Source organism: Leptonotus elevatus, chromosome 9 (assembly GCF_054856555.1).
Source record: "Leptonotus elevatus isolate MCC_2025b chromosome 9, RoL_Lele_1.0, whole genome shotgun sequence".
Classification (NCBI taxonomy): Eukaryota; Metazoa; Chordata; class Actinopteri; order Syngnathiformes; family Syngnathidae; genus Leptonotus; species Leptonotus elevatus.
Window position 1 is genome coordinate 18,553,289 of NC_141247.1, and position 16,110 is coordinate 18,569,398.

The 16,110-nt window shown below is 40.6% G+C and overlaps 1 protein-coding gene across 2 annotated transcripts in view; it reads right to left on the reverse strand.

Moving 5' to 3' along the window:
* tspan17 (tetraspanin 17) overlaps positions 1–16,110 on the reverse strand; it is a 39,474-nt gene that overhangs the window by 13,766 nt on the left and 9,598 nt on the right. The window contains exons 3-8 of one of the 2 annotated variants that reach the window (XM_086085506.1): positions 13,622–13,768; positions 12,830–13,000; positions 12,306–12,431; positions 12,041–12,085; positions 8,900–9,016; positions 8,677–8,746 (exon numbers count right to left, since the gene is read on the reverse strand). In XM_086085506.1, the coding sequence (XP_085941632.1) occupies positions 8,681–8,746; positions 8,900–9,016; positions 12,041–12,085; positions 12,306–12,431; positions 12,830–13,000; positions 13,622–13,768 (672 nt within the window). In that variant the 3' untranslated portion in view covers positions 8,677–8,680. Of the gene's footprint in view, positions 1–5,007; positions 8,747–8,899; positions 9,017–12,040; positions 12,086–12,305; positions 12,432–12,829; positions 13,001–13,621; positions 13,769–16,110 lie in introns of those variants that run through there. The other variant, XM_086085505.1, reaches the window with a different exon arrangement.

Below are 16,110 nucleotides of genomic sequence, written 5' to 3' on the forward strand. Positions count from 1 at the left end.
CTAGAACTAATTTGAGCCCCTAATCTATGAGGGTCTATGGGGGAGAGGGTTTAGTATACTCAGTGCAACTGTCGTGACATCTCACATGTACAAAACACCCTTTTTGCTCCTTTTGTCAAGCACCTTCAAAGAATCCTGTCAATAGACGGCGTTGATAAATACTGGGCTAAAAAAGCTGCCACACAATTAGCTGTGCTGTGATTGTGTCTGGAAAGTGCAGGCAACTCTGGTAAATTACGGCCTGTCCTGATCCGGTTCCTGCTCCATCTTAACCCGAGGCACACTCCTCGCACTGAGACGCTGGCAGATTGAGAGTGCTGCTGAGAGTTTTCTTCCTGGGCCGTAATCTTTCCTGCCATGGATTAAATTGGACTCTGATTCAATCACAGTTTTGCCATATAATTGTGACCACTCATTCAATTAGGCCATCGACCAATAAGGCCTGTTAGGAGCATAACAAATCAGTTAAGTCCGTCAAAAATCCTTTGGCCTTGGTGTCTATGACAGAGCGATTATGGCGGAACCATGAAAGACAAAGGCAATTTTTTCCAAGAGTATTTTTTTCCGTCAGGAAATAATGAAAATAGAAAAAAATCTATTTCAGGGTCAAACTGTTGCCATTGGGAACACTGTACAAAGAGTGTCTTAACTGTCATATAAATTTAACGATTCTGATTCCCTTTGTCGATGGTGCAAATTAAGTCCATTCCTAATCGATTCTCATCGGGTGAGAGAATTAATGTTGTTAATGAATTTCTTCAAAGCCATCCAGAAGTCGTTTTGCACGTCCGAGTTTATTCCTCAACGACCACCAAAGCTGCATTCCGCTGCACTCGGCATTTCATACTCAATATGTTTCACATACTGCAATTAATAGTCATTTTAAAAGCAAGTAAAGAAGAAAAAAATAGCTTACTACATTTACTAAGAGTGTAAGATTTTCTAAAATACTTGGGAAAGATTTTAATGATAGGATTGGGAAAATAGAGCATCATTTTTAACCTGGACCTCAAGGCGTTAAGACTTGAGCGGTCCATTGTATTTATGATCATGTGATGAAAAAGCATCTTGAACTTTGAAAATGTATGACCTCTACCGCACAAAGGAGATTTTTTACATCAACATAATAACACAGAAGAGATAAAGAGGAAAGGTATTTTCTCAAAGTGCATGTGTTGCAAGCACATGAAGAGGCTTGACAAGCTGAGTGCCGTCATGTGATGTCTTGTTTACCCAAGTGGGATGACGCAGATGTGACATCACTGGCTGGTGAATGGGAGCCTTTGACGGCTCGGTGGAGTCTGTGTGCATCAGTCAAATTGTTTGCTAACAACCTTATCTGGGAGCTAGAGTGGACCTTCTCCTCGTGGAAACCCACAGGGACTTTTTTCACGTGATCTGTTGGTGCTGGCATTCTTTTCAGGGCTACTTGTTCGGGGGCAGGTTCCATTGTGAAGTTGTGGCTTGAGAGAAGCTCGCTTTACAACGCCGGAAGGGTCCTTTTCTCATGGGAATTCAAATGTAAAGCAATGCATCAAGCCCGCGACCCTTTGACTTTACCAGATGGTTGCTTTCTCCATTAGAAATGATTTTCCAAGCATTTACTGCAGCCTCTTTCCGTTCTTTATTTGGGGGGGGATATGCCTCACTTTAGCTTCCTCTTTCTACTGGATAATTTCCCGTGGCACAATGGTTGGGGATCACCGGCCTATGTAGAACATAAAATGTATTGGGCCTGCTATTGAACCCCTTTTAAGTGTTGGAAACAGCTGTCAAAACTTCGCAGTTAAACACCACTGAAAACGACAAGAAAAAGCAGAGACTTACTTACATTGCGACTTATATGAAGTCAATGACAATTAATGAGATACTGTATCTGCGCTGAACAACGGCGTTACCTTCTTCACCTCAGGAAATGAATGAGATGCGTCAAAAAATGCTTGCTTGAACCCTCACGTTATCTTTTATAAAAACGTATTGGAGATTGCGATCTATACGCGCCACCGTATTCAAGCATCGGCATGCTCGGTCAACCCGCAAGACAGAGGAGCCGGTAAAAAGATTCGATCAAAGCAACCAAGGGAGAAGAGACGTTTCTTAACTTGGACTTCGCCGGAATCTAATTATAAACAGGCCGAGCCTTTTAGTATGGAAAAGGTCCAGAATTTAAGCATGTTAGAAGACTACGGATAACAATCGGCAATAAAACAAAAGATGTATGGCAGATAAATGATTAGTTTGCTGAACGGGTAAGAAAATGGCGTAGCGGTGATGTTATACTGTAGCTAATAAACATTATTAAATTAGGTGGTTTGGAACAGCCCTCAATGCTTCCTTGGGCAGGCACACGCATATAAACAAAACAGGCCGAGGCATATTTATTGGACAGATAATTCCCAAAGAAATAGCCTGCTCAAATCAAATCAAACAGAAGCAATCTGAATAGAAGCTGCTGTCCTTGCAGCCATAAAGCAGCCTGCTTTATGTTCACAGGTACGCCACCCAATCTATAAATTATCAGCCGCATCTTGGATTACAAGTGATCCTGAGGACAGAAACCACAACATTAGAACCACAGGCTCGTAAATACAAGACCATGATGGTTTGTTGTTCTGCTGTCAAGACAACCCGTGGAGCTCAGATGGCCTTTTTTCTTCGGAGGCGTAGGCTCAAAGAGCATCCGAATGCATTGGAAAGACTTGTTTTCTTTGATCGCAACTTCTCAAAAAAGCAACCGAGCTCATGATCGTGGGCCGCCAACGGAAAGCGAGCACATCACACCCTTGACGCTGCCCGCCGACTCAATTTATTCCTTTACTAACTTGGCTCCATTCATTTACACTGACTAAGGACGGGGAAGCGCGTGGGTCATCATTTGTCTCCCTCTGTTGGCTGACTCAAGACGTCATGTGATGAAGTCAAGCATGTTCCAATGATCCAGAATAAACGCGGCATGTCAATTGTTGCCATCAGAGGACAATCTCCTCAGATGACTGCTTTACGGCAATAACGTCACAAGATGGTGTTCGACATTTACACACGAGATCTTACACCTTTGTGTCTGAACTCTCAGCTGGTTTACCCGACTTTGGCTTACTAACAGAACCACTAAGTTTCACTCCCTTATCAATTCATAATGCAACTTCTGAAACTCTGGTGATTCATCAAAATTCGAAGATGTGATTCAGCTCTAGTTTAAACATGTGTAATACCCTTAAAGGTATTTACAGTTATGTGTGAATTTCCTTGTAGGCTAAATGCTAAAACCTTAGCATTGTTTCCCCCATAATGCCACGCGGTGTTACTTGCGCATGCAGGTAATATGGGGGGGGGGGGGGGGGGCGGTGGGGGGTGCAGTACGAAAATCATGCACAGCAGACATAAAAATAATAAAAAATAAGAACGTACAATGTGTACTTGTTTTTTTTTTGTGTATTTGTAATGTATGTAATGCTAAAAAGAAACAATAGCTTTTGTTGTTTTGGGAATTGGGAAAAATGCTAGCTATTTAGCATTTAGCCTACAAGCACGTTCAAACGTAATTGCTTAAAAAGTAGATTCGAACGTATGACATAATTGACATGACATGATTAAATGTAAATATCGCTGACGATCAGGTTCATTTAATCGTGGCAGCCCAAATCCTGATGACCAAACTGATTAATTTTGCGTGTGGAAATATATGACAAATTATACCAAGGTGTGCAAACTTATGAGCGTAACCGTATCAAATAAAATGACAAAAATAAATGTAATTGTGATCCTGTAGTTCAAATATAAAAATGAACTCAACTGCTAACAAACTAAGTGAACGGCCACTGCTGAGAAGGGAAAAGCGTACAAAAATGCAAATGCATTCTGAAGCGAGTAGATTTAATAGTGCTCATTGTGCAGGGATGAAGGGTATACAGTATCAGGGGGATGTCAGTATTAGAGCACTGTTGGAGTTCAGCAGTCTATCAGCTTCCGGAAAAGTAAGTGTTCCCCTGGTGGTCCTACACCGGATGCTCCGTAGCCTCCTGCTTGAGGGGAGAGGATCAAACAGAGGGTGTGCGAGGTGGGATGAGTCCTTGGTGATACTGAGCCCTCTTTCGGCACCTGCTGGTGGTATGTCTGTGGCGGTAGAAGTTTGCTTTCCACATTCCTTTGTACTACTTTCATCACACATGACATGCTGTGCCACGGCGTGATGCCGGTGCATGTTGGAGAAACTCCTCAGGGTGGAGCTCCCCAGTCCAGTTTGAAATGATACATAAATTGTATTATGACTGAATTCCAGTCCTGAGTCTGCTATTTTTTTTTTAACACATCCACATTTATATCCTACGGAGACTCTCCCTGGTACCAGGGTGATTTATTTTTTATTTTTGCTAATCTGTACCCCCAGTTTAGTAATCTGTTCCCAGTTTACTAATCTGTACCCCAAAATTAGTTTTTCATGGGCTCCATAATATCCTCATCTCCGTCCTAACTTGTCTATATTATTTTACTATCCAAGACGTTTTTGTTGTGTGTAATCAAGACTGTGATTACGTGGTTACTGATGTCATGCATTAATACTTCGCTCGCCAAATTATTATCTATGACGTTAGCTAATGTGTTAGCCATGTTGCACAATGAGAAATTATTCTGCTGGATCTGGTAATTTTAGAAAAGGGGGTTGAGGCTGGAAAAAAAAAGAAAATGCATGGATAATTCTTCTGTCATTTTGCATTTGTATGGATCTTGAAGATCAATGTTGTAATTACCGTAGACGAAAAAAGACTTTTCCCTGGAACAGATTGTTTTGATTTCAATTATGGTGACAAAAGGTTCAGGTATGTTTTATGTTCCATTGTATTTGATATTGGAATTTGTATATGCACCACAAAAGTTGCTGAAGAAAACAATCAGGTTCCAATACTTCAATCACCATTATTCAGGTATACGTAATGGTATGGCCAATAGATTTAAAGTGCAAAACCAGTGAAATAGTCAAGCTTAAGGGTAAAAAACAAACATAAGGTACACGTTATGATATAAATCCTTTAATATATGAAAGAAGCACATTTCAACACAATATACAGTGTAACAGACCATGTCCCGCAGTTTTCATATTCTCTGACAGGATTTCTTTATAAAGAACATCACCCGAGCTGTGCTTTAGCATGTTCAGTGGTTTCTGTGAAGCAAAAAGCTGTACAATCGGACGCATCTTGTCAACTGAATTACAAATCATTTACACTTGATTACTGACGCAGGTTTGATGCCAGGGAGGCCCGCGTGAACGACCGCATTTCTGTTAAGAACAATCACGCTAGCCCGAAAGTGGTCCCGGTCGACCCCTGGTGAGGTAAAACGCGCCTGATGACGACGATGCTCCTGATTCTAACAACCCATTTCCTGAAGACACTTTAAAGCGTGGGAGGACAATGGCTTCTTTGCAAAATATAAATGTCAATGCCTGGAAACGCAAGGAATGGAATGTCAAACTGCTTTCTCACTCTTAAATCTAAAGAAGAAGAAGAAAAAAAAAAGACTTCACCGACGACACCTTTATATTCACATTCCTCTTTTGTGCTGAGCACTGCATAAAGCTAACTTGTGGCGTGAGGAGCGTGTGCTAGGTCCATGCTGTTTTCCCACTTAGACATTCATGGGATGCATAAGGCTCCTCCATGGGAATGATTTAAATGCCTACCGGGAATGCTGGGAAATTAACAAGCTAGTTCATGCAAGACCATGATAATAAAGGGACAAAGCAGAAAGAGCTTCGTTCACCCCCCCCCCTCCTACATTAAAAGGCATTCAAAGCAATCATTTGCATGGGGGAAAAAAACAAGTCACCTACAACTTTAAAAGATTCAGAAATTGCTGCGACACAATTATGGCATTTATCCATTAGCCGGTTGGCCTCGTGCTAGACCCTCCGCGCCTGCCACATTCACAGGTGAGAGTTCCTCTTTTTATAAACACACTATCTCCTACTATACTACGTTTACCTGCAGTCAATAACCTTTTCAAAAACGGAATATTGGCACTATTGGGAGTTTTGAAAGGCCATGTAAACACTAGCGATTTAACTGTTAAATTCCTTTTTAATTGGTTTATCGTATGAATTGCTATGACAACTGTGTGATTGACATGCACATGGGCCCAAACAATTTGCTTGCTGGCGAGTGTTAAAAAAGAAAAAAAAGGAAGGAAGTCTAGGACTCGGGACACAAGTAGCGCTGTCAAAATTAATTGATTAATTAATTAATCGTTTGGAGCCATTTTTCAATTTAAAATTGTCCGAATCATCTGGTTTTAGCATATCAACAGTAATTGGTCACTGTTTTCTGCAGTCCTTCATGAAAAAAGACTGTGTTTAATCAAAATAAGACATTTACAAACATCTGTTTTTACTTTGGGAAAACAATGAGCAAACCGGTAACATAGTACAACATCAATACCCCCCCTTTTTTTTTTATTATATGAAGTACAAAACAACCACCAATCACGGGTTAATTAACAGAAATCATGTTAAAAATGCTTTTGTGATACACTTTAATGCAAATTTTAAATGAATTAATCAATGTAATAATCGATTGATTAATCGATTTTAAGAATATTTGATAGTGACAGCACTAGATATGGCTCAAAACCAATTATTGACTGCATGTAAACATAGTCAACGGTGTGTTTCAAACCCCGAGTAAACGCTTACGCTCAAGAGCTTTCTGAACAAAGCGACTCATCATTTATTTCGCTGTGCGTCAACAACAACTTTGGAGAAGATCAAACCCAAGATGTGTAGTTATTGAAAGTAAACACAACTGTCACATCAGAAAAAAAGCTGCATTATTTGTGTTTGATGCTCTAAATAATTCTACATTAGCTGTGAAGGCAAATCTGTGTTGTCCCATGCTCACTCTTCTGATAACATCTAAAAAGCTCAGAAAAGCGTTTATCAGCACTGAGACAAATGGTGAGGTTGTAAAGATTTTGAGTTTGAAAACAAATAACTTGCTGTGCGTCTTGTTTAAACGAACCAAGCGTGTAAAAATACATCTGGGTGACAGGCTACCAAACACGGGCACGTAGGCGAGCGCGCTGTGTGACATGTACACACCGCTTGAGATCACACGCCGTGACAGACTCAAACTCCATATACGGATGCCACAGGTAAAAAGTGTTGCTGTGCTGTTCCCAGAATATTAAGGCGCCTCATCTTTCTTTTTTTCTCTCTTTTTTTTTGCTTATACTTGAGCGCATCCCACTCACACGTTGACAGTTGCAAAGAGACGCAAACATCTCGCCATGACGACAATCCGTGTGGCGTGATGATGGCCTGCTGACAGGCGGGACGAGGCGCTGCTCAGATTATGAACCAGCAACTCAAGTCGAGATGAGACATAAACGGGTGAAGTGCAAAGTGAAACAAATAAATCAGAATAATTCATTAGCCTCGGGCCAATAACAATGTAAAATGACAATAAGAGCCTGGTACTGCACTACACGGTAATATTCTAGTTCAAGTTCAAGCAGCATTCATATTATATTGACAATGTTCAAATGTAACATACTTATTTCCTCATCTATTTAAACCATCCCAAACAAATTGACATGACTGCATGGGTGACAGACAAATGGTGTAACGTTGATTTTCCTCTTGTAAACTGGTGCTTCCCCAAATTAAAAGGGACGGTATATTCACATTTTGCCTATGGAAATGCTAATATTAATCTTTGAACAACTAGTTGAAAACCTTTGCTTGTGGGCCACCAATATTTGGTCAGACAAAAAAGGAGCCATTTTATTGCCAACTGCTTGGTCTAATAACAAACCTGCGATTTTAAAATCTCTATACACATCCTGCGACTATATGAGAGAGGAAAATTCATGCTAAAACACATAGTTGAAAATAGAATTGAAGCATAAGACATATGTGGTAAAAGGCCCCAAACCAGCGATCCCGTGTGCCTGAGGGACGCTGCGAGAGAAACAAAAAGTCTGCGCTTGGCTAACCCGGCCATCCCCATCACATTATAAGTTCCGTACGTGATTTCTCTCTGCATAAAGTACATCCGTTGTAATTCACCAGACACGAACGGAGAGAGAAATATATTTTAAACAAGGCTGACACAATCGATTTTCAGACAAGCCCTGAGGTATTGCGGGCTTGTTGCAGACAGGAGGACAATCACTGGGAATTAACGTCACTTTTTACATTTCGACTTGGGCTTTAAAAGTGTCGAAACATTTGAAGTGTCAGGCGGGACCATCCAGAGGTCAGGGGTCACCAATGGGAAAACAAACAGAGTGATGTGTTCCTCGCTGAAAATGTAATGCTTGACCGAAAGAAAGGGGTCATTTTCCTTTGTTGTAGTCCCTTCGATGGCTTTTAATCTCCCATCTGACAAGCATCCATGTGCAACATTTCGCCATTAACGCACTTGTCTGAGAAGGCAAAAAAATATATATATGATGAAATGGTGGTTAAAAAAAAAAAAAGTATGCGGTGTCTTCATCAAGGACCTCCTTAAAATCCCAGTTGAGTTGGTTTTGTTTTGGAAATTTTCACTTCCGAGAGCTTCCCACATCCTACTAAAGGACCAGTTTTGTGTATATAGATGTGCTAGCTATCTCAAAGCAGTTACAAATCAGACAGGAGGGCTGCCTCAGAGACCTGCAGGGGTTCCTCATGCTACCTACCCGGTCACCAGTTGGCTTTGACAGATTTGATGTCGCTGACCAGGTTTTGAGCCAGGCAGATTCCGAAAATCTGGAGAGGAAGCCACACGGGAAATGAAAGAATTAAGGATGATCATTTCGGGCAGACTGCTGCGCCACAGGGATTTGCTCGACGGTGAAGATCTCGCCACAAGGTGGCAGCCACAACACAAAATCACAGCCCCTATTTATGACCATGACTTACTTGTAAAAGTGCGATCCCAACAAAGGTGCCAGCCACAATAATGAGGTTGTCTTGCAGCCACTTTTCAAACTGCCCCACACAGCCTTTGGTATAGATATAACTTTGTTGATCCAGCTTCTATACAAAGCAAAGGGGGAGGGGGGGGGAGCAAAGTTGTGGTAATGAGTCACAAAAAAACATATTTCAAAAAGCACACAAGTGATCTGCTCTGACAGGACAACAACCTGCTGAACTCTGACCTATGACTAAAGCAGGACAAAACAAACACAGCAAAGAACGTTTGACTCCGGTGTCACAGGAAAATGCGAGTGATGGCTGAGTCACTCTCTCCATTCGAATATGTGGGAGTGTTTCACAGAGGGCACTGTCAGGCCTACAGTGCCTGACAAGATTACAATCCTACTATATTTTGTGCTATTCAGTGAAAAGCTTACGGCATACAACATTAATATATACTTTCTTTTTTTTCTCAACAGAAGAATATTAAACCTGAGATGGTTAGTTGTGCAATCTAAGTTATGGCAATACTTGACAATGCAATATGACACTTTTATAGCACAATAGACCAGGAAATAAGTCAAAAATGAACAGTAGTGTGTTGCAGCATACATGACGTCACAGTGATTATGCGAACGTGACCAAAATGTCTAATATCGCAGCGTAAAAGGGCATGTCATTATTTTTGATAGATCGGTTTAAACCTTTATTTCAGGGAATCAGATGCCATCACATTTTAATGTTTATACGCAATGCCTAAAATTCATTTTGAATCATGGTCCTTTAAGGCGATGCTAATGTCCATGCTACCTAATGATGGAACAGTTGCCCCTACTAAAATGGCCGCCACATTGATGTGCTTTATAGCCTGCTCTAATCTACTATAAATTTCGTTTATCTATGACAAGAGCAGCTCAATCCAGAAACATATAACCAGTCTCTCTGTCTGTTGATGGCACCGCAGCACTGTTTACTGGCACTGTGGAGAATTGCAGCTAATTCTGGAACTAATAGACTGAAAGGTATTGTATTAAGTGCTCCGGGTCCATTGAATGAAGGTTCCACTGTACTCAGTGTTGTGTTCACTAATAGGCAAAATGAGGCATAAAAAGTGCAGCCTCAGATTAGGTATACATTTTGTTCACAAGCACAATCTGCTGCTATTTTTTGGCCAATAAGGGATCACTTTGTAGCAAGATGTTCTGGAGGTCAACTTTCTCAGAAGCTACTTCATTTACAGCCTTGGCCGGCCATACTGCTGGATTCTCTGAGTCTCTCCATAAACAAGCTGTGCATCGCTGATATCTCCGGCAAAATATTAGTCGCCGGGGCGTAAACAGACACGCGGAAAATGAATTCATACCTACTCTGCGGCCAGCGGTTCACCGTGCTGCAGTGTGCCTAGCAACAAGCAATCTGTCGGACTGCAGTGCAGTGAGTCGTAACTGCCACACCCACACCCACAAACACACACACACACAGAAGAGAGCCGACTGGCATAACCCAGCCGATTGCCAATTACAGAGTGGCGTAAGGCTGCACTCCAGGCTATAACGGGAGGCTAATTATACCTGCTAGAGGAACAATCTGTTATTAAGGCAGGAAGCGTGTAGAGGAGCCTGGGTAATTAACTCTGTAGCTTCTCAAGTTCTGCTGTGATGCTCTACTGATGTTTTTGAGCATTTCTCTGTTTAATTGTATTGTATTATGGATATTAGGCATTCAAATCGCCCTCGAATGCTCAGGTCATTTCAATCAGCTCGACCTTGTAAACACAGAAGCTCGTGATTTCCGTGAAAATCAGCGGCTCTATGCTATCCATCATGTGAAGCATAATTTGAAAATCCCATCAAGTGTTCTATCTTGACCTGTGCATACACAGTCAATACCATTCTGACATGTCACGGAAGCTGAAACATACTCAACGTAACACGCTAAGCCTAACCTCAAAATAAAGTTTACCAAATACAGTAATACATTGACGGCAAAGCGAATAGCCTTAGTACGCTTTTACTTTGAAGTTCGCCCACATTCTTGACTTCCCTTTTAGACATTACTTTATCGTAGTTGATTGACATTGTAGCTGCGACCAACATCAACACAACGCTATCCTGAACTCATGTAATTTAGGACGCTAAGAAACCGCTAATTCAGTATGTCATTGTACGATACGGCAGAAGTCTCAGACGTAAGTGGCTAGCGGCTACCTGTTAGCATGAACGAGTGCAATATGTGTCCTCCTCAAGTATGAGTTGCTTGCTATTATTGTATTTTTCTCTCTCCTCCAAACTTGCCTTTATTTAAGCCCGCACAAGCTTTATAACAACACTGAGGCTGAAGGCTTGAAAGGGGTTTGAAAATGTTGGCTGTGGGGAGAAACGGAGCAAAGCAAGCGGCTGCCGGCTGGTAAGCAAGTTTGACAGCTGGTATGGTTTATTTCAATTCTTTTTCAATATTCTGGACCAAGGCTTCTTTACTTTCCATGTTTAAAGGAAGGGAATGTGCCTTAAATGGCACGTTGAGGTCATTATTAAAAATAAATAAAAATAAAGAGATAAATAGAACTTTGTCTTCATTTATTTTATAAAACACTTTTGCCCATTAAAAAAAGAAAAACATTCAACTCAAAATGTCAAACATAGCTGTTTAGACTATAGGAACAAAACTTTAAGACATTAATATCTTGTTATTTCACACATAAACCATGGAAAAAGAAGAATGTTTCTGCCTCCTATTGCACTTAAAAGTTTCTAAATCCTAAACAGCTATACGAGACATTTTGAATTGATTTTTGTTTTATTTAATGGGAAAAAGCGCTTTACAAAATAAATAAATGCAAAGTACTATTTATCTTCTTTTTTTTTTTTGCTGATCCGAAAAACGATCCGATCCGTGACTCAAATCCGCGATCCGATCCGAGACTTTTGTGATCCGTTGCATCACTAGTTCAGACTAAATCAACCAAGTATTGCATTTTCCCTCAACTACTTCATGATAAGATGCCTCATCAGTTCTACACAATTGACAGAATAAGAATTCTGTCAAGGTTTCTGTACGAATTATTCTTAACCATCAGATAATCGACCATTATGACCATCCATATTGCAGAGAAAGACACCGCAAAACACGTCTGACAATGCCTACCTCTTTAAGTCGAACATCATAACCACATTGCGTGTTGACGACACCCTGTTAGGGGAAAAAAAGAGAAGTGAAATCTCGTGGCAGTGTCTATCAGTTCCTTTTTGTAATTTTACAGTTGCATACCGAGGGGGAAGTCAATTACCGTTATTACTTCAAACTGAATCTAAATATGAACAAACTGGAGGTCAAACCTAGAACAGATTGTTTGACCTCAGAGGGTCCACTGTATTAAATCTAGGTGCAATAATTGGTTTCAGTGCCTCACCACGGGGTCTTTGAGACAGCAAGACAAGGGGACACCACATCGCTCCCTACTGTGGTTCTGTTCGGTGCAGTTGAAGTACATGTTCAAGTCCCAGTCATTGGGTCCGTCAGCACCGCAGCATGCCCACTAAGAAACAAACAACATGCAGAAATGTAACTGGCAATTATTGAATAACCAACATACAGACAGACAGGGATTTTTGTTTGATCTGGTCTTGGAAAGGCTCTGAGAGGCAGCTTGGGCTCTGCTTGCGTGGGCTGGCAGCTAACGGTGGCAAAGATAACGGCTACAGATAACTGACAATAGAGAAGCTAATCCGCTTTATGCAGTAACGAAGCACATTGTTTTCACATGGGAACCAATTATCTCTGCCACCTCGTATAATTGGATAAACACAATTACATTAATTTTGACGTTTATAGCAGACTGGTCCCCTCTGTCCAGAACATCTGCCTCCAAACAAGACTTGAGCAAAGCAGGACATCTGTGTGGACGGTAGTTTTAGGCTGCAGCGGCACACTTACATATCCCTGGGCGAAGTCAATGAGGTTCTGCAAATCGATGTCATCCCGGTAAGCCTTGATATTATTATTAATGAAGAAGTTGAGCTGGTCTTTGATCCAGTCCTTAAAGACGAAGGCGAGGATTCCCGCGGCGAGCTCCAAGAAGAAGATCAAACCCAGGAACACGGAGAACTGAAAGAGGTGACACGCAAGATGGTCTGTACACAGAGTCACTACTCACTACCACTTAATATGATATCATTTTACTAGCATTGTTGGTCAGACGGTCTTGCTGAAGGCTTAGTCACAATTTGCTTGGCGAAAACCGCAGTCCCAGAGGTAGCATTAAATCATCCCCTTACAGTAAACGGAGGTGGAGACAGGCTAATGATTAATGTAGCAAAACCCTATTAGGTCCTCTCTCTGACGCCTGACTTACTGCTGCTAATGGAAATCGGCTCGAGGTAATAGCTACTCAGAAGTGCGGGCAGCAGGTTTGTCTGTGTCATCGCGACCAAAATACAGCCCTCAAAATGTAGTTGTTGATTTGGGCTTCAAAACTATTCTATTTTATTTTCACACCAAAAGGCACAGAACAATGTTTGGAAGTTTGGATCGGAGTGTCTCTGATGTTTGCCGACGAGACAGCACTTTTTTGTGTGAGTGTGGCAACCACCAATTCACTTCAAGTGAGTCACAGCGACACCTGTGACTTCGACAGCCTCTGCTCTGGGCGTGAACTGCTCTTCTAAAGAGGTCTCAAGTGGTTAGACTGGTGTGTGTGTGGCCTTTGAAGGTCACGAGGCGGCTTACAAATTTAAGCAGGCGCGTGTTCTCCCGCAGTGCTCCGATGCAGCCGGCAAAGCCCAGCACGAACATGACCGCGCCGACAACAATGAAGAGCCAAACAGGGTCGAAACCTCCAAGATCTGTGATGGATGACAGATTGGACAGCACGCCCTGAGGGAGGAAGAGACATAAAGACAACAGTGAAAATGATATTTCCATCAAATGAGATGTCCTACCTTTTTTTCCGTGGGATATCAAAGAGAAATATCTAAACCTCAATTTATGACAAAGCTAAGTTCAAAAGCGCACAAAAAAAGGATGCTTCCTTTTAGGAATAATTTTTTTTTATCATTTTAACTGCCATATTTTGATCCAGCTGACAAAGCTGGAAACAAAGTCACATTTATCAGGAGCACAGTTCACACGTTTATGCCGATGTTCACATCCTGTGCACATCCTGCCATGCTCCACCATATGTTTTCCGCTCACTAAACTGTCTTACAGTGAGTGAATGTAGTGTTTCTTCACACTTTTGTAAAACTGTCCTCTTTTCGCGATGTTAGAGAGTAAAAAAAAATGATTCAGATCAAAACCAAATTCCCAATACTCCTTTTAATGTGCAGTAAAGACTACAAAATACATGGTTGTAGACAGCCAAAGTGTCCCCCACCAGACATTTTCCAAATTGTTATGTTACCAAAACTATTAGATTCCTATAAGGTCTGTTCATGACTTCAGTGACAGAAAATAATAATAATCATAATTTCATATTAAGATATCAGGTACCGATGATGTAAAAACAAATCAAATTACAATCTTTACATCTGACAAACTATGAATGTAACATAAACTTCGGCTTCCACATATGAGAAACAGAAATGAATGAATCAAAATAGTTGATGACCTTCAAATTCCCCAAAAAACTAAATGCTTTCATAAAATTTTAAGGAACTGTATATTTAGGGTTGTTGCATTTGAATTAAAATGGTTCTTATCAAATGGTGGAAAAGGTTCTGGCAGGATTTATATATGGATCTCACTTTTGACCTCACAAAAACCTGGCATCTACCTAAGGTGACTCAACCTCTTACATTGAATGTACTATGTCTCAGAGAGACTAGGAGAAATGTTAAGTACACAACAACATAACACAAACCTACAGTTTTGTTCAGCAGTATACATACTCAATTGACATTGCAAACTGTGATCTCAGTATTTTCATTAGGTCATTTCCTGTGGAAAACCCCATTCCAGAGTGTCAATCAATCCAATGGAGTAATGTCAAACCAGCCATTTGCATGTTGCCACTCAGATGCCAATTGCTGTACTCAAATCCAGGGGACAAGAAGTTGAGAGTCTCACCCTTATAAAGTTACAGCAAACAATGAGAGAATTTTTCTATTGAGCATAAGTGTGCAGGGCAGATACCATTCAACACAGAAATATGTCAAAATGAGGAGGGGAAAAAAGGAGAACAGTACACTCTCTCAAAATCACTGATAAGAATTTGCTAAGAATACCAAGGACTTGATCTTTTCTTTTCACAGTCAGGGAAAAGTTAATATTTTATTACTAGCATTTTTATTTTTATGATTATTATTGTGTTTTATGCTATGGTGAGGAATAAAAAAGGCCTTCAATAGGGTAAAAAAACAACTGCAGTTGTGATAAAAATTTATATTTTAATCCCTGAGACGCAAACCAACCATTATTCCAATCCTGTCTGTACCTGCTATTAATCATTCAGCCCTAATCCCTTTAAATTATTCAAACTGTTCCACAAAGGGACTCGGGTGCAGGCAATTTGCTCAGAGTTCATGACCACACAATACTAATCAGAATGTGCTACCACAAAGACACAGTATTTAGGGAGCTGGCATGCATAATTTCGAGATAATTAATGAACATATTCACTGGTAACAGGAGTTGAAGACGTTTTAAATGTTTTTACTGATCCGCCGATAATGGGAGGTTAATGACTGGAAGTGCCCTTTGATGCTCAAATAAAGTTACTGATACAGTTGGCGATGACACAAGGCAGTTTTCCAAAAGATCCCTAAAACTTAAAAAGTCTGTAATGCTGAGATTGTAGGTGGCATGCTTATGCACTGCTCATCTGCTCAGACGAAATATATTTTGAATATGGTTTGTCCGTAACTATTCTGCACTCCAAAAGTACTGGAAAGGTAAACAGGAATTTAAATTTAAAGTAATTGAACAGAAAGACAGAAAGACGCAAATCTTTTACTTGAAATTACATCAAACATGAGCATTTGACATGACAAAACTCTTATTGTGATGCTTTCACTGTAATTTTTGTTCAATTGGTGTCAATTTTCAAGGTTAACTCACTCATTCATTCTCCTCTTAAAATGTAAAATGCATGCTCTGTTGTATTTAGGTCTGGAGTTTAACTTAGACTTCATAAAATATAACCCAAAGAGTTGTACTGTTTGGACTGGGACCATGTCTTTGTTTCAGTGTATTCTAATGATTCTGTAATGTTAATATTA